Source organism: Rattus norvegicus, chromosome 12 (assembly GCF_021556685.1).
Source record: "Rattus norvegicus strain SHRSP/BbbUtx chromosome 12, alternate assembly SHRSP_T2T, whole genome shotgun sequence".
Classification (NCBI taxonomy): Eukaryota; Metazoa; Chordata; class Mammalia; order Rodentia; family Muridae; genus Rattus; species Rattus norvegicus.
The window spans coordinates 45,428,907-45,453,712 of record NC_141545.1 but is presented as its reverse complement, the minus strand read 5'-3'; the positions used below and the strand labels follow the sequence as shown (position 1 = coordinate 45,453,712).

Below are 24,806 nucleotides of genomic sequence, written 5' to 3'. Positions count from 1 at the left end.
GTTGCTGGGAGACAACCCAGTGGCACCTTGTGAGCCCAGCGTTTTGAGGGGCAGGCTTCCAAACAGGGTAATAATCGTCCCATTAAAATTAATGTCCATGAAGTGAGCCGTTAAAAGCGTGAAGATTAAAAGGGAGGGGGGGTTGCTCAATTTAAATCCAAAGGGCTTTTCAAATAGACACTGTGTCTTCAATCTTGGACCACTACACCCGGGCAATGGTTCAGCTGCCCTCTGTAAGGGATGGCTGGGATTAGGGAGGGGGAGTCCCGGGAGATGGGTAAGGAGTTCTGGCTAGAAGCAGAGAGGACCAAGGTTTATTTGAACCCACTTCGTGCCAGGCGCTTGGCACACAGTTCTTTCATTTAATCTGGGCCCTAGTCCTGGGAGGGAGGTATTATCAGTTTCAGAATACAGGGGCCAATGTTAAACCACAGCTAGAGCTTTGAGCCCGCTACAGGGTGCTCTAGTTCAGGGCCAGGCTCTGGTTTGCACTAACCCCTCTCTTGGGCAAGAAGACTCATGAATGGGGGCCTTGGCTTCCTCATCTTGAAAACAAGGCACCAAGAGATTCTCTGAAGCAGGACAAGCCTCGACCTTGACAGGCGGCTGGCATGGAAGGTCCTCAGTAGGGTGGGCAGTTAAGGCACAATGACCGAGACTGGGTGAAGGCGAGGGACAGCCAGGCTGTGCTGACCTCTGACAGTCACTTCAGCTGCCAAGGGGGCCAGCAGTCACTGATGCTGCTGAAAGTCGGTCAAGCTGCAGAGGCCTGTCAGTCTTTCAGGGTGCAGGAGGGTGAGGCAGGGGAGTTTCCGGTTAAATGGCAGACTGGACTACAATGCAGGATTTTTTTTTTTTTTTGGTTCTTTTTTTTCGGAGCTGGGGACCGAACCCAGGGCCTTGCGCTTCCTAGGTAAGCGCTCTACCACTGAGCTAAATCCCCAGCCCCAGGATTTTTTTTTTTTTGAAACAAAACAGAAGTAATAATAACATCACAAAACTGAAAAGGGTGAGTTCATAGCTTTTTGTCTTTTGTTTTCTTTTTAAACACATCTGTCTGTCTATCCATCTAGCTAGCTAGCATCTATTATCTATCTATCTATCTATCTATCTATCTATCTATCTATCTATCTATCTATCTACCTACCTATCTATCTATCTATCTATCCATCTATCTCCCTATCTCTACCATCCATCTATCTATCTATCTATCTATCTATCTATCTATCTATCTATCTATTATCTGTCTATTTTATGCAAGTGCATACACATAGGTTAGTATGCATGTGGAGGTCAGAGGACAGCCTGTGGGTATCAGTTCTGTCCTTGGATCACACAGATTGGATCACACGGATTCACAGGGCTGGAATTAAGTCATCAGGCTTGGTTGCAATCACCCTTACCCACAGAGTCATCCCTTCGACCCTTTAAATATAAGATTCTCTCTGTAACCCTGGCTGGCCTGAAACCGTTATATGGACCCAGTTGTCTTTGAACTTGTGATTCCCCCTGCCTCTGCTTCTGTAGTCCTGGGACTGGAGGATTACTGCTGGGTGCTACTCCACCAAGTTCATGGTCATGAAGAACCTTTTCCAAGGGACCAGAGACCTCACCAGGCCTTAACAACCAATATTCTGCAGGTCTGAAGGGGCCAAGGAAGCTTCCTCATGGGCCCCTTCTCGTCCAGGTCCCAATCCTAGAGCTGCCCAAATTTCAGTGGCCTTGACGTGGAGGGTTGGTCTAGCACCCTTAAGAAGTCCTGGAAGCTCCCTCTTGCTGGTCCGTTCCTTCCCCCAGAGGACTTCCCAGGCTGGAGCTGGAGTGGAACTAGATTGGTCTTCCTTTGGGTTAGGTAACCTCACTAGGCACCAAGCCAGCGCCTAACAGAGTCGCCAGCAAACCATGACCCGGTTAGGAAAGATAAAACTCACAAAGCAAGCGGGCAGCAAGAATTTCTCTCTAAAACCATGTTCTTGGTTAGGGCTGGGGGGTGTCTTGAGTGCAAAGGCGACTCGCCCAAGTTGGAGTCCAACCCCTCCAGTCCCGATCCTTACGCTGCCCTCACCCTCCACCCCACCCCACCCCCCGCCTTCATTTCAGGGTTCAGGTTCTCACCCCGGGTGCGCTTAGGTCAGGTCACCAGAAGGGGGTGTGAACTCGTGTCAGGAATGTGTGCACCGACCCGAAAGCTGACAGGTGCGGATTCTGCCCGGAAACCGGTCAAGTCGGCTTGAATCCCCCTGCCTCCCACCACCCAAGCCTCACAACAACCCGGGCATCTTTTCTTATAACAGCCGAATTCTCCTGGAGCTCCATCCACAGTGTGCACTGAGCTGGCTTTCCAAGCTATGTCCGATCTGGAGCCTCCCGCAGCCCTGGAAATGAGACAGCGGACGCCCTGGGCCAGCGTCCTCGAAGCCCCGCATCCCCGCCTGTCCCCGCCCTGCCGGCGTCTCGAGGGTTAAAAGTTACCTCTCGGCTTTTTCTCCTGCACACACTCCCCACCCCCCGGGCCGGATGATGTAACCCCCTCCCCGCGCCCTCCCCGCCCCCTCCACCATGTGACACTTTAATTAATAATAGCGCCGTCAGCACAACAAACGCGCGGCGCAGAGCGAAACTTGGGGTCCAGGGAGGCTCCTCCGCACGCCATGTGCCCGTGTCCCCGGCATCGCGGCCGCGGGCCCCCGGCCGTGTGCGGTTGCGGCGACGCTCGCCCCGGGCTGCGCTGGGCGGCGGCGCAGGTGACCGCGCTGCGGCTGCAGGCGCTGGGCGACGAGCTGCACCGACGCGCCATGAGGCGTCGCGCGCGGCCCCGGGACCCGCTGCCCGCGCTGCTGCCCGCGCTCCGCGCCCGCTGGCCCTGGCTGTGCGCGGCCGCGCAGGTGGCGGCGCTGGCGGCCTGGCTGCTCGGCAGGCGGAGCGCGTAGGCGGCGCGCGCGGGGCCTTCTTGGTGGGGGGGACCGGAGCCGAGACCCAGCCCGGACGGAGCAACAGGTACGCGGACGAGCGGGCGGGAGAGCAACAGAGGGAGCGGGAGCCAGGGCTCCTCGGCAGGGAGCTGCGGACCCGGTCACCTCCTCCTCGCTTGCCCTCTGCCCCTCTCGGTCCAGAACCTGAGTATCTGCTCCGCGCCCCTCTCTCTCTCTCTCTCTCTCTCTCTCTCTCTCTCTCTCTCTCTCTCTCTCTCTCTCTCTCTCCTTTCCTCTCTTCTTCATTCTCTCCCTCGTTCCTCTCTCTTCCTCTCTCCTTCCCTCCTTCACCTCTCTTCTTCCTTTATTCCCTCTCCTCTCTCCCTCTTCTTCGCTCCTTCCTCTCTCTTCCCCTCTCTCTTCTCTCTCTCTCCTCTCTCCCCTCTCCTCCCTCTCTCTTCTCCTTCTGTTCCCCTCCTCTCTTCTCTCCTTCTCTCTTTCCCTCTCCTTTCTCTCCTCTACTTTCTATCTCTCCTCTCCTCTCCTCCTCTCCCTCTCCTCCCTCCCTCTTTCCTTCCCTCTTTCCCCCCTCTTCCCTCCCACTCTTCCATCTCTGTTCTGTCTTCACTCTTTCTTCACTCCCCTCACCCTTTCCCCCTCCCCATCCTCCCTCCCCTCTCTTGTCTCCCTCACTCTCTTATCTCTTCACTGTTTTCACTTTCTTCTTCCTCGCACCCCCTCTCACCATCCTCTGGCCCACACCCCTGTTCCCCATGCCTCTCCTTGTCTAGCTCTGCTGTACCTTCCCACTTTCTCGCGTTTTCACTTTCTGCAGTCTGCCGTCTCTCTTCTCTCCAGCTGCCCCTCACGTCTTCTCCCTCCCCTTCCTTCTCCATACTCTTCTCCCTCTCCCTCTCCCTCTCCTCTCTGTGTCTTTCTGTCTTCTCTCTGTGTCTATCTGTCTCCCGCTCCCCCCTCCCTCCCCCCTCCTCTATCCCCCTCTTTCCTCTGCAGCGTAGTGGCTTTAGAAGGACATAAGCCACTACAATCGAACCCCAGTAAACACACTCAGAAGGACCTCACCAGTCCGAACTAAGAGCCTCCCCTAATTATGCACCACGGGTTCTCCAGTCCTCAACCCTTTCCAAGCCGCCTGGCATTCCAAACTGACCGGGTCTCCACGTCTCACTGTCAACTCCCTTCTCCTCAGGGGGCTGCAATTTGTGACCCCTATTTTCTACGACCCTCACTCCTCCCACCCCCGCTCCCGTGGAAGTTTCTCATGGCTAGGTCCTGGTCCTCTCCCCAAGGCAGGCGCGCTTCAGGGTCCCATCTCCCGGGTAATTTTGTTGCTTCATTTACCACGAGGTGTCGCGGTTTACAGCTTGGCCTCCTGTCACCTCCCTAGCCGTGGTGTAAGGTATGGGCGCCTGCTGTGTGCTCCGGACAGACACACAGGGTCCCGGGCACCTAACGTTTGATGTGTCCGGAGCCTGTAGGTGGGTCTTTGGTCTTTGGTCTTCGGTAGGGCGACCTGTGAGCACCCCCTGTGTGTCAGGTGCCCTGCTAGGCGTTTGGGGGTGGGGAGTGGGGGTAAGAAGTGTCGGGATCACCTTTCTAGGTTCTTGAGTGGAGAGGCTTCAGAGAAACGGAGTGTGGGAGCTGGGGCGCGGGACTAGACTACCTTCCGAGAGTGGGGCGAGATAAGAAGATCACAGGTGGGGTAGCCAGAGACCCTGAGATATCGCGCTGATCCCAGCCAGCCTAGCCCCGCGGTCGCGCAGACACCTTATGAAGCTGGCGCGGCGCCGCAGGGAGAGGCGGCAGCCGGAGCGTGGGGGGTGGCAGCGCCCGGAGAGCTGCGGGGGTGAACGGGGTGTGAGTCGGGAGCGCGGGCGACAGATGTCGCGTGGGCCCGCGCAGCCCGGGCTCTGGCGAAGAGAACTGTCGCTTCCGTGCGCCGTGCGCCCTGCGCCCAGGGAGGTCCCATGCGCGCCTCCTCTCCGCTCTTCTTTTCAAAAGTACCGCTGCTGCGGAATCCCGGGGGTGAGACCAATATTTTGGAGGGTGCCGCAGATTTGACGCCCTAAATGTGGGCATTTGGAGGAGGCAGAAAGAGGGTGAGAGAGGAAAGGGGAAACTGGTTATGAATTGAGGAGCGGGGACATGGGGAGGGGGAGAAATGGAAGGGTGCGGAAGTAAATGGGGAGGAAAGGAAATCTAATAGAAGTGGGGGTGGAGGTGGGGAGGGGTGCTAACCCTGGAGTCTTAGAGTACAGGCCAGATGGCAGAGATTCTCTGTTAGTGTTGTTCCACCCAGGAGGCTGAGACTCGGGGGTAGGGAGAGAGTTTGTACAGGTGTGCATACCTGTCAGTAGTTTGGGTGCTCAGGGAACCCGGGGAAAAAGAGACTCTGGTCCAGACGGACCTGGTGTTCCACTCTGCGCCTTGACAAGGGTGAGAAGTTCAAAGTTCTGAAAATGGAGCCCGGTGGTGCTGTATGGATGTGGGGTGCGGAAGAGACAGCAGATAACTTTAGCCTTAGAATTAACTTTTTATCCTAGCTCTGGTGTCTGTCCCAGAGGTTGCTCCAGGCTGTGCCCTGACTCTTGCCCCCAGCAACTTCCAGGTTTCTCCTGCATACAGCATCCCCCTCCCCTCCAACTGCCACACCCATCAGGGTTCTCACTTCTCTGGTGTTCCGGACCCCTGAAAGTGCTTTCCTCCAGACGGTCCCTTGCACCCCTCAAGCCCATGTCGGTGTTCTCCCACACTGGCTTGGGCTCTCTACCTCATCCTGTGACAAGATGACCACACCCATCATTTCCCAGTCTGCCCTACTTGGCTATAGCCAGGAAAGCCCGCTAAGAAGATGAAGTCTGGGTTCTGGATGTGGGATGCTCTCCCCTTACCTCAGCATTGGAGGGGATGGAGAATGCTCTGTTCTACTTTGTGTGTCTCCGGGAGGGTGTTGGGCTGGGGGACATCTTTCAGGAGGTTAGCTTTAACCAGTGTTAGTGGCCCAACAAACCTGTTCTGAGCCCCAGCTGTGAGCCAGTAACATTTGTTCCACAAAGTTACCAATAAAAGGGACAAAAGAAACAAAGCCACAAGGCTCAGTTTTTCCATACTTGAAATGGGGACAATAGCAATGAGCTGACAGCACAGGTAACTTTAAGATGGTTGAATGAACAATCCTTACTGTTCTGGGGTGACTGTAAGGGCTGGGGCTCCTGTGTGGCTTGGTAATGGATCATGGCATCAAAATAATAATAATAATAATAATAATAATAATAATAATAATAATAATAATGTTGCAGATCTGAGCTACCATGACCACTACTGAGCATTTAACAGCTGGGTCTTTTTCCACCTTTGGCCATAGTCTACCATGGTCATTGGAGTGAAGGGCACCATTCTTTTGACAAACTGCTTGCTTGCTTGTTTGTTTATTGTGTGTGGGCATGCAAGGGCCTTGGCACAAGTGCAAAGGCCCAGGGACAGCTTGCATGAGTGGATTCTCTCCTCCTCGGAGCATCTCCCGGGAGATCAAGCTTAAGTGGTCAGGCACGGTGGTGGTGATGTCTGTGCCTCCTGAGCCATCCTCCTGCCCCAAGCCCTCTGGGGAAGTCAGTTTAAGACAGTGGGTAAAGTGTTTGCTGTGCAGGCTCTCGAGGACTTGGAGTTTGGATTCCCCTGTATCTTTGTCCAGTGGGGTGACCCAAGGCTGTAACACACACACACACACACACACACACACACACACACACACCGTGCTCTAGAGGGAGGGGTGGAGTGAGGGCAGGGACAGGTGACCCTGACACTCCCTGGCCAGCTGGCTGAGTTAAAATGACCTGGGAGGTGGGGAAGGACTCTAGAAATTTAAAGAAAGAAAGAGAGAGAGAGAGAGAGACAGAGAGAGAGAGAGAGAGAGAGAGAGAGAGAGAGAGAGAGAGAGAGAGAGAGAGAGAGGTGTCTGACCTCCACCTCTGGTCTCCGTGTGCACACCTGGATTAACGTTATCTGAATTTGCATACGTATGAGGTAGGTTTAGGAACCAGAAGGGCTGGGAGTGTAGTTCAATGCTAAAGGGTTTGCTCAGCTTGTAGGATGTCCTGGGTTCCAACCCTAGCACCAGACTTGGTTACCTGTCCTTTGTGGGTCGGTAAGAGCTGCGCTCAACCTGGCCATAAAGGAGAACCTTCCAGGGTGCGTGGCTGGGGGGAGGGGTGCTAAGGCCAGTGCTTGCCCTAGCTCTTAATTCAGTCCACTCAAAATGGCTAGGATCATTCTTATCACTTCAAAAATGGGAAACTGAGGCAGAGAGAGCATGGATCTGAGTCTTTGCAAAGTATGAGGTGGAGCTGGTGCTTTGAGCTTTGATGGGCTAGCCACCTCTTGCCTTGGCTTGGGGCAGAGGGGGCTGAAGGAGGGCGACACCTGGTCAGGTAGTGGGGCGGGGGTGGGAGTGGGAGGGTGCGCAGTACGTTCTGCACCTCGATGGCTGGGGAGGCCAGGGGGAGGATGGGTGTGAGGTAACCTTAGTCACTGCCCAAAGACACCGGAGAGAAACAAAAGAGGCTGTGTGGGGAGTGGGGAGGGAGGGAGCTGGGAGCTGCCTGCCACGAGAGGAGGAGGGGGAGGAGGGCCCTGGGATCTGTCTTTGAGAGAGGGGAACCTGGGAAGAGCTTCGGGCTCTTGCCTAGGGACTAGAAGAGGAGAAAGGGGGCACCAGCAGTGGTCAGTGACTAGGGAGGTAACAGATAATAGGGAAACCTTAAAGGATTAATGGCAGGCTGGTCGGTCTGGGGATTAAGTGGTTAAATCTGGAGGTGCACCAGGCCGGCTGCCCTCTCGGCACTCGCCAAGATTGTGTTGGGCTCACCAAAGCCCGGGCTCCAGCTTGGCAGGGGAGGGAGACAGTCGATGCAGGAGGACAGCTGTTAAGGGTGAACCCTGGGGAAGGGGCCGGGATGTGCCAGAGGCCCAGCTTTCTGGTCACATGGTATCCTTGTCTTTGAGTCATTCTCATGCCCAGTGCACGCCACAAGTGCACGAGTGCCAGAGTTACCCATGGAAGCAGAAACAGCTTCACTGGATACTTAAATATGCCCCAGATGTAGCCAAGGGGATCCAGCCATCCATTTCTAGGTTTTGATGTACCTTAGAGGCAGGAAGGGACCTAGCTTCTGTTCCCCACTGCGCACCACTAATGTTTGTAGGAAGCAGAGCTGCTCAGCCCCTGGTGACTTGCTGGTCCCTGCTGCAAAGCTATGCACTGGGGAGAGAAATCCATCACTGGTTGTTTTTTTCCCTCTTTCTCTTATTTTCTGCTACTATTCCTGTCGATGGCAGGAGTGTTCTATGGTGCTGGGGAGGAAAACCATAGACCCAGCGGTGGGACCCAACTGTTCTACCCTAACCCTGGACTAACCATTGCTGCCTGCCTACTGTGTGCTAGGCACAGTATTAAAGCGTTTGTGTGTACACACAGTGTGTGTGTGTGTGTGTCCACACAAGTGCAGGTATAGAGGATCCAGGTCAGCATGGGAGTCCTTGATCATTCTCCCACTTCATTTTTAAAGCCAGGCTTTCTCATCGAACCTGGAGTTCACCGATGGGCTATGCTGGCTAGCTACAGAGCTCCACCTGCCTCTGCCTTCCCCAGTCCTGGGGTTACAGGTGCACACCCTGGCGCCCAACTCTTGACTCAGGTGCTGAGGATCTGAAGTCGGGGTCCTCATGACTGAACAGCGATCGATCGCTTTAGTGCCTGAGCCATTCCTCAGCCCCTGGGAGATATTTTACTGGGAACAGGCAGGCAAGAGCGAAGAGGCTTATCTGGCTATGTAATGAATCACTCCCATGCTTATTTCATTAGACTGTGCATGCGGGGAGGTGGGGGTGGGAAACCGGTCAGGGCACAGTCAGAGATGCAGTATTCCTGCTGTGGAGTGGTTGGGTTGCGATGAGGGAATCTTGAGGCTGGGCAAGAACTGGAGCTGTCAGTCAGAGCCTTCTCCTGAAGCCTGGGCTCCCTCACAACATAGCAGACTTAGCATAAGATTCTGACATGGAAACTGGTGACTCGGAAATAATAATAATAATAATAATAATAATAATAATAATAATAGTAATAATCATACATCATACATCATACATCATACATCATACATCATACATCAATCATACATCATACATCAATCATACATCATACATCAATCATACATCATACATCAATCATACATCATACATCAATCATACATCATACATCATACATCAATCATACATCATACATCAATCATACATCATACATCAATCATCAATCATACATCAATCATACATCATACATCAATCATACATCATACATCATACATCAATCATACATCATACATCAATCATACATCATACATCATACATCATACATCATACATCATACATCAATCATACATCATACATCATACATCATACATCAATCATACATCATACATCATACATCATACATCATACATCATACATCATACATCATACATCATACATCATACATCATACATCATACATCTTTCTGCCTGCATGTATGCCCAGGCCAGAAGAGGGCAGGGCAGACGGTTGTGAGCCACCATGTGGTTGCTGGGATTTGAACTCAGGACCTCTGGAAGAGCAGTCAGTGCTCTTAACCTCTGAGCCATCTCTCCAGCCCCACTCAGAACTCTTTAAAGAAGTGAGCAGGGAGCCAGGAGGAAGCTGCTTTGGTTTTTTTCTGACCCAGCTCTGAGAGTCACTTGAGTTAAGAGCAGTCCCAATCCAGCCTAGGTTACCAAAAGCCCAAATAAACCCATTCCCCTGCAGCTGTTCTAAGCAGAGATGGCTTAGTTCTAAGAGACCCAGATAACATGTGTTTTACTAGACAAATAGCATCTTGTAGACAGTGTGAGCACGTCCTATGAGAGGGTGGCTCCTGCAGGCAGTGTGCTTAAAAAAATATATATATTTATTTTATGTGTTATGTGTGTTTGCCTGCCTGTTTGTCTGGGCACCCCATACATCAGTACATAAAGAGACCAGAAGAAGGAGGCAGAGCCCTCTGGAACTGGAGTTACAGATTAGGATCCGCTGTGTGGGTGCTGGGAACCGAAGCCATGTACTCTGCAAGGGCAGCCTGTGCCCTGAGTATCTGAGACATCTCCAGCACTTGCTTTTTGCTTTTACCAACACATCAGGCTGGGTAGCTAGCTCCAGGCTTCACATGTTCTTAGCCTATGCAATCCCTGGGCTCAATCTTAATCACAAAACTCAATTCTTTTAAAGCTTATTTGTGTGTGTGTGGGGGGGGGTGGTGGTGGTTAAGCCTCCTATAGGCCCAGCTGGCCCCAAATGCCTTAAGTGAAGGATGAACTTCAGCTTCTGATCCTCCTGCCTCTCGTACTGTAGTCCTAGAATTACAGTGCTGATCATCGCAGCTAAAATGCATTTGTCCCTCTATGGGCCAAGGCCTGTTGCAGGAACCCTGGGATATCAATAGGCGGACAGGCTTAAGAACCTTACACAAACCAGTGTGGCATTCACACATCACCAGTGGCTCTCTCCCGTGTGCTTAAGTCATTGAGAGGATACTTAGAGTCTCCCTGCACAGATGGGGGTGTTCAGGGAAACACAACGAAAACCCCTGCCTGTGTTGGGTGCTGGTGCCCATTGTTTCTTGTTTCAATACACTGGCACAAGAACCTGCCGTTGGAGAAGCTGCAAATACAAAGGGTTAATGTCGACAGCACAGACTTCTTCATATTTACAGTATTTTTCTTTTTCTTTAAAGTTATTTTTTCAAAACCCAAAGCGAACACTAACAACAACAACAAAAAAAATGCGGGGCATGTTCATGCCCATGCCTTTAATCCCAGCACTCGGGAGGTGGAGGCAGGCAGATCTCTGTGAGTTCGAGGCCAGCCTGGTCTACAAAGTGAGTTCTAGGACAGCCAGGGCTACCTAGTGAGACCCTGTCTCAAGAGATCAAAAATAAAAAATGATTATATTTAGTTTGAATGTGTATATATTGTGTCTCCGTGTGCATGTATTATACATGTGTCTGTGTATGTATGTATGTACATATGTATGTATACGAGTGTGTATGTATGTGTTTGCGTGTGTTTTGTCTGTGTGGGTGTCTACACCCCAGGTGTGGAGAATAGAGATCAACCTGCTGGAGTCAGGTCTCTCCTTTCACCATGGGGCTCTGTGGGATCAAACTCAGGTCTTCAAGCTTGGTGGCAAGCACCTTCACCCACTGAGCCATTTCGCTGGCCCATCCTTGTGGCTCCCTTTGACACTCCAGGGTTGGTCTGTACTGTTTTCCTTTGGCTTTTTTTTTTTAAGAATTATTTATTTATTATATATGAGTACACTGTAGCTGTCTTCAGTCACACCAGAAGAGGGCATCGGATCCCATGACAGATGGTTGTGAGCCACCATGTAGTTGCTGGGAATATGAACTCAGGACCTCAGGAAGAGCAGATCTGTGCTCTTAACGGCTGAGCCATCTCTCCAGCCCCCTCCTTTGGCTCTTTTATCATTTGCCTTCCCCTGTCCAGGTGTTTGCGCTGTGCTGAAGGACGCCCTGCTCTGAGCAGATGCTGATTAAAAACGGCCACACGTGGAACTCTGGTACAGAAGCAGCGGTCAGCATGTGCAATCACACAGACCGTCTAGAAAACATAAACTCATGGAAGAATCCAGAAGCACTCTCTGAGTCTCTACCATGAGTGTGTGTCTAGAATCTAGCCTCACACTGCCAGTCACTCCTGTGTCTCACCCACTCTCATTCCCACCCCTGGCCTGGGAACATTAGGGACCCATCAGTTTGACTCTGGCTTTTCTCATTCCTATGGAATCTTTGGAGTCAGGGCCTCACTGTGTAGCCCTGGCTAGTCTGGAGCTCTCTATGTAGACCACGCTGGCCCCGAGCTCCTAGATACCTGCCTGCCTTTGACTCCCAATGCCTATCTTTCTCTGGGAGGTCTATACCTCTAGCCAGTGGGGGAGGGCACATAACCCCAAGTCAGGGCTGTGTTCCTAAAACCTTGGAGAGTTTCCCTTAGGCCTATCTGACCCTAAGGCCATGAGTAATATCTACCATGTTAGTTCTAGTACTGGGGACTTGACCCACGTAGGATATTAGCGATGGGGAAATGGCTGTTAGTGGGCTTGTTGAACACAATGGAATGGATTCCAGAACTGCCATTCTGAAAACCAGCCCAGATGTAAAATACAACCTGTAGAGGCTGGGGATCCAGCTCAGTGAATAAAGAGTTTGCCAGATAAGCAAAAGGACCCAGGTTTGGATTCTGAGGTCCCATGCAAAAGTCAGGCTTTGCACAAATGCCTGGAATCCCAGAGCTGGGAAGGCAGAGGCAGGCAGACCCCTGAAGTTTCTGACCACCCAGGCAATGTGACAGCTTGCTGAAGTTCCCTGAGATCTTGTCTCAAAAAACTAAGGTGGAGAGGAATTGAAGACATCCAACATTACCCCTCAGGCCTCACAAAACCCACATTAATACACACACCACCACCACCACCACCACCACTACCACCAGCAACAACAACGAAATGAAAGAAACACCACCTGTTGCAAAGCATGGGACTTATTTATCAATTCTGATTTCACCATTAAGAATTCACCCATGGAATGAATATTCACCCATGGGCTGGAGAGATGGTTCAGTGGTTAAGAGCACTGGCTGCTCTTCCAGAGGTCCTGAGTTCATATCCTAGCAACCACATGGTGGCTCACAACCATCTGTAATGGGATCTGGTGCTCTCTTCTGCTGTGCATGAAGACAGAGTTCTCTTCTTTTTTTTTTTTTTTTTTTTTTTTCCCGGAGATGGGGACCAAACCCAGGGCCTTGCGCTTGCTAGGCAAGCGCTCTACCACTGAGCTAAATCCCCAACTCCCAGAGTTCTCATTTACATAAAAAAGGAAAGAATAGCCACCCATATTTCATGTTCAAGGGGGAGCATCTGGGTGACATGAATTCTGGAGTCAGGCTAACTTCAAGTCCCCACCTGTCATTTACCAGTAGTGTGACTTTAAGCATGTCCATTTACCTTCCAGGCCCCACTGCTCCTCTGTCAACTGGGGTCCCAGTGACACCAGCACTGGTTGTGATCTGTTCCCAAAAGATCTGTGACCCACCCAAATACTAGTATTCTAAAAACATCCAGACCTGATATTAGGACAATAGATATCATTCAACCCATCTCCTATACTTTGAAGATGGGGAAACTGAGGCCCAGAGAAAACCCACAGTGGTAAAATTAAAAGCCACCTAGCTGTTCCTAAGCATGGGTAGGTACCGATGACCCCCATGTGGAATGCGGCCTCTGGCCTACTTTATTTAGGATTTCACTGAAACACTTACAAGGCAGGCACTCTCTGACCGGAAGCCTGTATCTCCAGTTTTTCTTGAAATTATAGAAAGTCCTAGCAACACTGAGTCTCTGTGCCCACATGGCAGTAAGACCCCCTGGTATGGGTTACTGACCCATCCATAGACCGCAGCTCATCCTGGCTCACTCGAAGGGGCTCAATGGATTTCAGTGCATACCTGTGAGGGCCTCCCTGGCAGTCCTCCCTCAACCTGAAGGTTCCCCCTCCCTGGCAGTCCTCCTTCCAGGCCCACGCACACCTGTGCAGATCCTACTTTAAGCGCCTGAGCTCATCCACTGAGATCTCACCCTGCGAACACTGGGAGATAGGCATCACCCTTTTATTGTGGCTGCAAGCCATTCCTTTGTCTCTACGAAGCACCGCTCACTGAGCTAGTCACCTCCTCCATGGACATCCACCTTTCCCCACTTTGTAACCCTGGAAACCAGCTCGCAGCGAACAGTTTTGTTTGGACACTTTCCAAGCAAAAGGCATAGTTCTTAGAGGTGACGTCTCGTCAAAGCATGGCCGTGTTATAACAAGTGGCACATACGGGCGTAATCATCTTCGTATCCATTAGTCTGCTTTATGAAGGGCCTGTCCAGGTTGGGCCTGGTGACACACAGCTGGAGTAGCATAAGCTCAGGAGTGTGAGGCAGGAGGATTGCTTGAGGCAGGAAGGAGTCTGAGGTTAGCCTCAGCAGAGGAGAAAGGAGAGAAAGGAATGTATCAAAGAGAGGAATGTATCAAAGAGAGAAAAGAATGTATCAGAGAAGGAATGTATCAAAGAGAGAAAGGTATCAAAGAGAGGAAGGAATGTTATCAAAGAGAGAAAGGAGTGCCCAGTTCATTTGGGCTTGATTCTAGGTTGATGGAGCCCTCCTGAATGTCAGTGGTAGCTAGAACGGTTTATTCTCTAGCAGATTGTGTGGCCGTCTAATGATTGCTAGCATGGGCTGGACCAAGCGGAGCCACCTTTCCCAGAGGTCTATCAGTCCCATTAGCTCTCCTCAGTCTCCAGCATGAAAATCTCAGGTGGAGACCAAAATGAGAATCCACTAGAGCAATCTTTCATCTTCGAGGATGCCATCCCAAACAGCTTTCCTCTGAACCCCCTGCATCAGGAGCGCTGTCGCCATCTGACTCCTTCAAACTCATCAGGCTGCTAGCAGCTGACATACCCGTGGTCACTGGTGTGAGCAGACGTGGAATTCAGCACAGTGCTGGGCTTCAGAGACCGAAAGGTAGATAGGAAAGAAACAAAAAGCTGGGCACTGGTAGCTTTGATCCCAGCACATGGGAGGCAGAGGCAGGCACATCTCTAAATTTGAGGCTAGCTGGTCTACAGAATGAGCTCCAGAAGAGCCAGGGCTACACAGAGAAAACCTGGCCCTCACCCCCAGCCCCCACAACACACATACACAAAAGAAAAGAACAGAACAGAAGAGAAAAGAGAAGAACTTGTATCATCTTGTTCTGTCAAATTATACGTAATAGTACATATGTACTAGATCATGTTTGTCAGTTAGCTGTCTGTATGTCCACACGTTTTGCTGGACCACAGGAGCAACCCTAATCGGAAAATGGGAACTCTAAAGCACTGTGTGTGGGCACACTGGTGGCTCACAGTTATGTCTGGTGGCTTCCACCATATGTATTGAGGCAGGGTCTTTCACTTGAAGTCAGAGCTCACTAGCTGGACAGTACACTCTGGGAACCCCTGTCTGCCTCTTTTTTCTTGTTAAAGATTGATTGATTGATTGATTGATTGATTGATTTACTGGGCACATAGTGTTCTCTGCCTACATATATACCTGCATGCCAGAAGAGGACATTAGACCTCATTCTAGATGGTTGGGAGCCATCATGTGGTTGCTGGGATTTGAACTCAGGACCTCTGGAAGAGCAGTCAGTGCTCTTAACCACTGAGCCATTTCTCCAGCCCCCCCCCCCGTCTGCCTCTTAAGCACAGGAATTCCAGATGGATTTTCACAATTGCTTAGCTTTTTCATTTAAAAACTTTAAAAATGTTGAGCATTTTCTTTATTATTCTTATGTGTATGGGTGTTTACCTGCATGTACGTCTGTGCGCCATGTGTGTGCAGTACCCACGGAGGCCAGAAGAAGGCATGAGATGTTTCCCCGGAACTGGAGTTCAAGAGGGTTGGGATCTGCTCTGTGGAGCTGGGAATGGAGCTTGGGTTCTCTCTAGCAGGGAATGATTGCTCTTAACCACTGAGACATCTCTCCATCTCCTACAACCCCCCAAACCACTTTGATACCAAGTAAGTGTGTGTGTGTGTGTGTGTGTGTGTGTGTGTGTGTGTGTGTGTGTGTGTGTGTCTGCACTCGGCAAAGGAGAAAAGACTCGGAGGAGGAGTAATGGGTGCGGTTCTGTACTGAAGGGTGGAAGGTTGCACACTAAGGTCTTTGGGCACATTTATGGGATCTGTTCTACACGAGAGACCTGCAACCCACAGAATAAAAATGCTCACCCAAGTCAGTCTCTGACTTTGGGACTCGGTCACATGGCATCTGCGTGTGAGGGACACACGCTCATTAGTGGAACACAAGGGCTGTGTCTGTGGATATCACTCAGTAAACAGTGCTTAGATGGGCTTTAGCGTCGGTCCCTTTGGCAGCTGCAGGGCTGTGACTTTGACGTATCCCCCAAAGACTGAACATTTGTTTGTTTTACTCTAGTGTGCTAGTAGAGTTAAGATGGTAGAGCCTTTAAGTGCTGGGGCTTCCTGGAAAATCTTCCGGCCATCGGAGGCATACCTTGAAGAGGATGTTGGGACCCCAGAGTCTTCCTCTTTTGCTTCCTGGTCATCATAAGGAAAGCATCTTTGCTGAGCCCCACATCTCAGCTCCAAAGCAATGCAGTCACATCTGTGGGCCTGAGTAAACCTTCTCTCTTGATAACTCAGTCACCTCAGGTATTTTGTTACAGTGATGGGAAACTGGCTGACAAACTCAGGAAACCCTTAGACTCCTCACATGCTCAATGATTTACAGGTAGGGCAAGCCAGGGGATGCTACCACAGGGGGTGACAGTTCTGAACACAGCTTTTCCTCTATCTTGAAGCCATGGGTGGCTTCCTTTCACCAGCTGCATTCAATTAACATCCGGCACAACCCCAGTTCCCATTACTTCCTGGCACAGTTCCCACCCCCTTTGCCTGAGCCCTCCTGTTGCTCCAGTTCATTTTAATGATCCCTCCTGTATACGGAGAGATGGAGAGACCATTGCCTGGGTCCCAAGGCTCTGTTTGCATCCTGGGTCTTCTCCGAGGCTGCCCCAGTCTACTTCTCTGTTGTGATAAAGGTTGACCAAAAGCAACTGGAAGAGGGGAGGGTTTATATCATCATACACTGTGTGGTCCATCATGAAGGGATTTCTAGAGACCCCACCAGCTGGGGACCAAGTGTTCAAATACATGAGCCTATGAGGGGCATTTCTTATGCAAATCATGACAAGCATTGACTTCTGACCTGGCCCACATTCACCAGTGAGATTAGAGGGCAAATCAAGGGAGCCTGCCTGGCCACATTCAGCAGGAAGCCAGACACCACAGACACCCACTGATTCAGTCAACAGCCTAGATTTTTTTCCAACCAGGAAATAAAGATCTGTGGGCTTTCTCTCAAGTCACTGGCTGTGTTCTTCCTGGCTGTGCCTCCTCCGATAACCTGCCTTGCCTTCGCTTCCAAACTCAGCCAGGCACGGTAGTGCACACCTCAAATCCTCAAATGGGGAAGTGGAGACAGGAAAGTTGTGAGTTCTGGGCCAGCCTGGGCTACATAGGAAAATAAGCTGTTCATGAGCAAGTACTCCCCAGAACTGCCCTATGCTCATAGCCCTAAGCAACCAACACTGTTTTCTGTGTGCAGAGACCTTCCTGGTATGGTGGATCTTTCTTATAAATGTACACTATGTTGTTTCTTGCTTTCTTCCTAGTTTTTCCTTAGTGTAAGATTTCCAAGTTTAATTCATCTTGTGTAAGAATCAGTAGAAAGTCCCTTTTTATGACCAAATAATATTCCACAGCACGGACAAACCACACTGTACCTAATCCATCCATCTCGGATGCATGTTTGAGAGTTTCCACCTGTTGATTTTGACTCATGTTGCTATGAATGTCTGTGTTCAAGTTTTCCCTGTGCTTTCTGTTGACTGGTTCTTACATTTATATAGTGAAAACAGTTAGTTCCCTTTCCCCACTGGCTCCCTTATTCACAACAAGGCCCCCCTCAGGCTGCTGTGTCTTCTCTCCATTATGGTCCATTGAGTTTAACTAGAGTTACCAGCCCGAGTGCGGGCGAGAAATTACCCCGTGGAGCAAGGGCAAGTTATCTGTGGCCACACCACTGAAGGTGGTGACACCTCCCTCCTAGGAGCAGTGGGAACTTGTAGGTTCCGCCCCCATCCATGACGAAATGTCAATGGGTCCAATCAACAAGTCCTACAGCCGTGTCATGTCTAGAAGATGTCTTTTTGCTACAGGTTCTCTCCTCAACTCTTACAGTCTTTCTCTGCCCTGTCCTTGGCGATGTCCCCTGGGTCTCTGAGGGACTGTTCTATCTGTCCCCTTTGGGACTGAGCGTTCCAAAAGGCATAGTTCTTAGAGGTGCTCTAGCCTCTGGAGCAATAATGGCCATCAATGCTATAACAGCAACCAACAGCCACTTTGCAGTTGTAACCACAGGTGGGAACTCTTGACTAATTGTGTAACCCTGATCAGGAGCCCCTTTCCGGGGAAACCACAGCCCCCGAGAGAGCCTACTATTACTGTTTTGTTAGTCACGTTATCAAAGTGTCTTCTGAACACTCATATTTATGCCAATGGATCAGTACCACTCCATCCTTCCTCAGGGGATCTCACCATAGCAGGCTGTGTGGTGTTTACTATGTACTAGATTTGATGTTTGGGGGGTGTGATCGCTCAGTTGCCTGCTTGCTCTATCCCCCACCCGCCCACCCACATCCTGCCCCGAGAGCCTCGTGGTAGTCTGGCTAGTTATTTGGAATCCAATTCTCAGTAGGGATGGATCTCTCTGTGCCTATGTGCTGCCTCTCCCTGGGCTGCCATAGCCCATGTTTCCTCAGTCTGCACTCTTCTTCAGGAGAGGTTAGGAACCACTTCCCCTCTGGCTCCAGTGGCCCCAGAATTTCCCATAGGCAGGGAGCACTACAGTGGGCCATGGCTGTGGGGTGTGTAGGGATGACGGGTGAGTGAGAAAACCAGACTGTCTGTCACTCTGTCTGGAATATGGACAGGTGGAAGTGTGAGAGGAACAGGTGAAGGACTCATTCCTAAGTGGGAAAGGGTAATTGGCCTTAGATTTTCATCAATCTGGGCTGGGGGGGATGGCTCAGTGGTTAAGAGCACTGGCTGCTCTTTTGGAGCACCCAGGTCCAATTCCCAGCTCCCACTGGGCAGCTCACAACCGTCTGTAACTCCAGTTCTAGAGGATCTGACTCCCTCTTCTGGCCTTCACAGCACCGTGCACAGAGATACGTGTAGACAAAGTAATCATACATATAAAGGAAAAAATTGCAGAAAGATTTTCATCAATCAATCAATCCATCCACCCATCCATCCACCCACCCATCCATCTATCCATCCATCCATTCTACCACCCAACCACTTGTTTGTCCATCCATCCATCCATCCGTCCGTCTGTCTGTCCATCCGTCCATCCATCCTACCACCCAACTACTTGTCCATCCATCCATCCATCCATCCATCCATCCATCCATCCATCCACCTTCTTACCTATCATATACCCATCATTTATCTATTAATTATCAAACTTATTTAATTTTGGTACAGAGAACAGTACCTACTTTCAGAGTCGAAATTCGATTTATCCCACCTTCCCACCTCCAGTCCTGATCTTATGTCTCACAGACTATTCTGGAACTTCCTAGTTTCTGAGCCTGGCCAAGGATGACCTTATACTCATGATGTCCTCCTTCTCCTCCCCCTCCCCCACCTCTGCCCCTCCCCCTCCCTCTCCTCTCAAGAGTTTGGGTTGCAGACATGCAAGATTGTGTTTGCTTTCAGCAGTGCTAGGGGTGAAACCGGAGCTCTCTGGCATGCTAGGTTTCATAGAGTTTCTCTATGTAGCCCCAGATATGCTGGAAATCCTTGTGTAGACCAGGCTGGCCTTGAACTCACAGAGATCTGCCTGCCTCTGCCTCTCAAGTGCTGGCATCAAGGGTGTGGGTCACTACGGCTGGCTCAAAGTCTGTTTTTAGTCACAGATGATGCTCATGTAAATGTCCAGATCTGAGAGCAGGTAGGTGTATGTGCATGCGTGTGTGTGTGTGTGTGTGTGTGTGTGTGTGTATGTATGTGTGTGTGTGTGTGTGTGTGTGTGTGTGTGTGTGGTGCTCATGGACAGAGCCTCTGGGGCTGTGGAGAGCCAGGCCTGGCTTTGGGGAGTCCTTCCCTTCCCAGTCAGAGCTTTGTGTCTCAAATCCCCCTCTTCCCCTCCCCTTCTACACTGACATCACCCCTGAAGCTGACTGCACTGACAGAAAAAAAACAAATCTTTATTTCTACAGGTTGGCGAAACCCTGTGTCCTTGGAGGAAGCTGGTTCCTGTTTTCCTGAGGGAGTAGCCCGGAGTGCGGAAGGAAGCCAAGAGTGTACAGAGTTGATGGTGGGAACGCGGGCAGAGGAAGCCCCTCGGGAAGTCCAGCTGCAGAGATAGCCACCTCAGTGCTATTTACATAGAGCTATATATATACAAAACAGGAGAAAAATACAAAATTCCGTATCTGTGCATGCCTGCGGGGGACGTGGTCCCTTTCCTTTCCACGCAACCTTGCGATGTGAACTCTGAGACTTTGTGATGTCTAGGGTGGCAGGGGAGAGAGATGCTTGCTGCTGCGCGTGCAGGGAACTTACGTGGACCTGTGGGATCGGCCTCAGTGTGGACCAACTGCTCAGCACAGATGCTGGTGTGGAGTAGAGGGAACTCAGCGGCCGAAGGCAAGATGGACAAGACAGAGGGGACGTGGGGCCCGTTTTGTTGGGGGCAGCCTGGGATCCCTCCATTTCTTGACATGTCCTAGCCTCTCACTGTCCCCGTTGAGTCAGCTCTCTAGATCTCATGGCGGTCATAGCCAGAGAAACGGGATGTCATTTTCTTTCCCTACCTACAAGTGTGTCTGGTGCTTCTCTTCACAGTTTCTTGGTGCTAAGTGTATCCTTCTTGGTACAGACAGAGTCTTACAGACAGACCGGGAAGGCCAGGGGATGAGACGTTTCTATTTTGCTCTTTGGATAGACTCTCGTTGCTTTTTTAAAAAAGGGCCAGGTGACAAGATTGCCACTGGAAAGTCTCTCTCTGGGGGGAGGGGTGGTGCTCACAGGGCTTAAGAGCAGCCCCTCCCCCAGGGGGCAGGGCTACGAAGGGGAGGGGCGGGCCTTATACAGGAGCTGCTTTGGAGGTGGCAGTCCCTCCTCTCCCTGCAGCAGCACTCTGGGAGACTGCTGTGGACTCCTCCAATTTCCTAAGGGGATTCAGGGCTTAGGTTTTTGTAGATTCAAGAGCCAAGAAATAGCTGCGTTCTGACGGAGCGTGATTTCTAAGCAGGGGATGTGGGGGGAGGGGGGCGGACCGTTTAAATGAAATGTCCGATTTCCCCTGCTCCCCAAACACACGGAATAAGCTACTGTTTTCAGAAGTTTCTAGAAGGGCTAATATAAATATAAATATATATACACAAATATAACGAAGCTGAGCGCTAGACTGACATTTGGCTGCAGTGGCTCACGGCTTCAGGACTGGTGGCTTTTTTTTTTTTTTTTTTTAAGGAACAGGTATTACTCCTCTGCATGGATACTGTATCACACCCCCCCCCCCCCCAGGTCTTTGTAGCCGAGATGGTGAGGGATGCTTGCTTGGGCTCAGTGAGACAGTTACTCTTGTTTTTATTTTATCTTTTTTTTTCCTTTCTAATTTTGGAGACAAGGCCTCACCCTGGAGCCCAGGCTGACCTCAGCTCATGAGCCTCCCTGCCCTGTATCTGGTATTTGGGACTCTGACTACCAGGGGAGCGTCATTTTCTCCTGGCTGGATTTGCAGGTGACTTGCCTAGTACCTGGGGGATCAGGGTTTCTGCTAGAAAGCATCGGTTGTTCAGGTGCGCAGGGCTTCAAGGGAACCGGTCCCTGGCCAACATTGCTGAGTGTGATCAGTAAAATGCACCCTTTCCCAGTTTGTAGTCAACAGGCTCCTCTCTCCATTTTAAATCCATGCCTTATATTTCTCTGAATAACCCACTTAAAAAAAAAAAAACAAAAAAACAAAAAAACACAACCGGGAACTCAATGCTGAAGCCTCCCCCTTTTATCTGCCAGAACCGAAGTCAGCAAAGAAAACTAAATAAAAGGAGAGAGCCTGTCTGGCAGGGGAAGCAGCAGGCAGCAGGCCATGCCCTCGCCCAGCCAGAATTACACAGAATGATCTGGAAGACACCCTCTGCTTGTGTTGAGTCCCTTTCCCAGCAAGGAAACAAGTCCTTGCAAGCATCACATTTCAACATGGTGGGACTCTGTGGTGTCAGCCTCTTTAAAGACACACGGTCCAGATCACAGCGGGGGGCGCGCTGACCCTGGAGAGACCCAGCGCAAAGGGTGAGGAGTGAGAGAAAACCTCTCTTTCTGTGTTTTGCTTTCTGAGCCTGGCTTTGCCTGTTAGCTAGTGATAGCTCCCTGGAGGATTTGAACTCCAAACACAGGGGTTAGCCTCTCTGGTCATTTTCATTTCAATGAAGCTGTGTTGCCGAGAGAGCCGGGCACCCTGTGACCTTCCTAATGGAACTTCTCAGCCAAGTCCTCTGTAAATACTCTCCCGTAGTAATGGAAACCACGTATTTGTCGAATCTGGGCCTTGGCTCGCACGCTGTTCATTTGAGTGTGCTTCTCCTGCCCCGGGTTTGATGGGGTTGTTTTTTAAATGCCTGTTTTTTCTATGAGATCTGACTTCTTGATGGACATTTGTATTAGAATATTGAAGCATGCTGGCTGTGTCACTGTTGTCTCACTGTCTCTGCCGTGGTGTTACTTGGACTGCATGAGATAATGGGACAGCCTTTCTGTTATTGGTGTTATTGAAAAAAAAAAAAACAAAAAAAACCCAACCCAACTTCCACAGTGTGTGAAGCTCTGGCACAATCTCCCTCTCTTTATCCTGCTCTCCCTGGCTGCCAAGGAGCATTGATTTTGATTCGCTTCTATGTAGAGTCTGTGAAGAGGGAGAGAGGCTTTGAAATAAATTTTAAAAAGACCTCATACTGGGTTTCAGCAGACAGCAGTGGGTATGTGTGTGTGTGTTCGTGCATGTGAGTGTGTGTGCATCCATCCGACTGGGAGGCCTCTGAGATCATTGCTAAGGAGCTGGTTGTGTGAGGAGCTGAGGCGCCACCCGGGTCTAAAAGCTGCTGGCTGCTCTCTGAGGGGGAGTCCTGGGAGTCTGTGGGACTGAAGCCTTCTAGAGTAGGTCCACTCCCTTCTGGAAGCTTCTCTCCCTCACTTCATCCCCCACAAGCAAGAGCTCTGCCCACATTTGGGGTTCAATTTCCCTTTGTCTAGATGGAGTTTGAGCCAGAGTTCTTTTGGAGAGCCCAGGAAGGACTGTGCCCACTGTCCACAGTCCTGGGCTGGGAGGCCATGCCCCCCCATTCCCTGTCCCTCTCCACACCCCATTTACAGTTACCCTGGAGACTGCCTCCCCACTTCTGTGATAGCCTTGTTCTGTTTCCTTTCTACCTTGATGGGGGATACTGACTGAAGCCTAGTGTCACAGGATAACGAGGCCTTGAATGGCCTGATGATACTCTTTAGATCTGAGCTCATGTCCTGTATGCCACCTGACTGTACTGTCATGTTTCTAAAATTGACAAAGTGTCATTCTTGCTCACTGAGAACTGGGGGAGGGGGCAGATCCACGCATGAGCTCCCCAGGTATCTCTGGGAGACCCTGGGTCACTATTGGGGACGACGGCTTGTTTTTGTTATTACTATTATTGTTTTCTGAGACACGGAGCCAGGCTGGCCTTGAACTCTCTATACAGCAGAGGATAGCCCTGAACTCCTCATCCTCCTGCCTCCACCTCCTGATTACTGGAATGGGCCGATTACTGGCTTTTGTTGTGGACTTTTTGGATGTCCACCGTGGACTGTTAGAACACAAGTCTCTCCCGGGTTCATGCTGTTTTCTTTTCTGAGCCTGAAGTCAACTTGGGGAGAGCAGGGGGTCAGAAGGTGCTGGGGATTCGGGGAGAGGGGCCGCAGCCTATTTCCACAGGAGCTGGTCCGAAGCCCCACCAAGAGGGAAAGCGTACATCACAGTGTCTCTTGAAAGCTTTAGCCAAAAGTTTATCTTTTTGACATTTTAATGTATTCACTCGATGCTTATTTACTGAACATCTACCGTGTACCAGCTGAAGACCTCCACGTCTGAGCAAAGTGACTTAGTTATGGTACAGCAACAGTCCTTTTTGGAGACCAGATGCCGTGAAATGTCCCTTTCCAGTCTGGCTCATAATTTAGAACAGATCTGCCGGGTCACCATTGTGACCCCAAGCCTTGCTGGCAGATTGCTATATAGTATTTTCTGCATGCCACTCTCTGGGCTGAATGCAATTAAAAATTTTGCTACGTTGTCTCCTTCTCCACTGAGAGGATTGGTCCCTTTTGTACAATAATCAACACCCCCCACACACACACACACAGGAGCACGGCCACTGAACACTGCAGGAGGCGCTTCCCAAGGCTTCCCCTGAGAGAGCCCCATCCTATTGGTTAGTACCACTGATCCCATTTTACAGGCGAGGAAGCTGAGGGCACCCAAATGGCAAACTAAGGGTTGCATTTGAGTTCGTGCCCCCCCCCCCCACAAGCCAATGTGGTGCCTGCTCTGGTGTCACCCATTTAAAAGCAAGCATTATGGGTGAAGGCAAGATATTCTAGGTCAAAGGCAGACATTGCTAGTCTAAGGGCAGGGACAAACCTGTGGCCCAGCAGGGAGTGTCTACTTTAGCTGAAAAGAAAGCAAGCCTTATTTGGGGACACTTGAGAGCAGAAGGTTGTCTCCAGTTTTAGAAACCTCCAGGGTAAGGGGTATCTAATGTGCAAACGGACTGTCCCAACCATTCTGGAGGCCCTGGGGAGTCTCCCACCCCTCTCTCCTCTATCTCCTCTCCCAACCCTGGATCCCCAAGGTCTTTGCACTGGAAGAGTCAAGGAGCCGGTATGGATGGCAGAGGTGGCTGTGAGGGCATTTGGAGACTGGGGGAGAGGCAGTAACTTGGGGGGACATTCTGTCTGGGTCCTGACCTTGTTGCCTTGTGCTCTTTTGTAAGGGGTGGGGGGCTCCCTGCCTGGATGCTTTGTACATATTTGTTACACTTTTATTAAAAAATTGATCGTGCACCTCTAATGAAGGCCTTTGTG

At 50.7% G+C, this 24,806-nt stretch overlaps 1 protein-coding gene across 1 annotated transcript; it reads left to right on the top strand.

Annotated features, from left to right (window-relative positions):
• Positions 1 to 2,626: 2,626 nt before the first annotated feature.
• Hrk (harakiri, BCL2 interacting protein) lies at positions 2,627 to 24,790 on the top strand. Its single transcript, NM_057130.5, has 2 exons — positions 2,627 to 2,997; positions 19,907 to 24,790. The coding sequence occupies exon 1, from the start codon at positions 2,652 to 2,654 to the stop codon at positions 2,928 to 2,930; it is 279 nt and encodes a 92-aa protein (NP_476471.1). The 5' UTR covers positions 2,627 to 2,651; the 3' UTR covers positions 2,931 to 2,997; positions 19,907 to 24,790.
• The last annotated feature ends 16 nt before the right edge of the window (positions 24,791 to 24,806 follow it).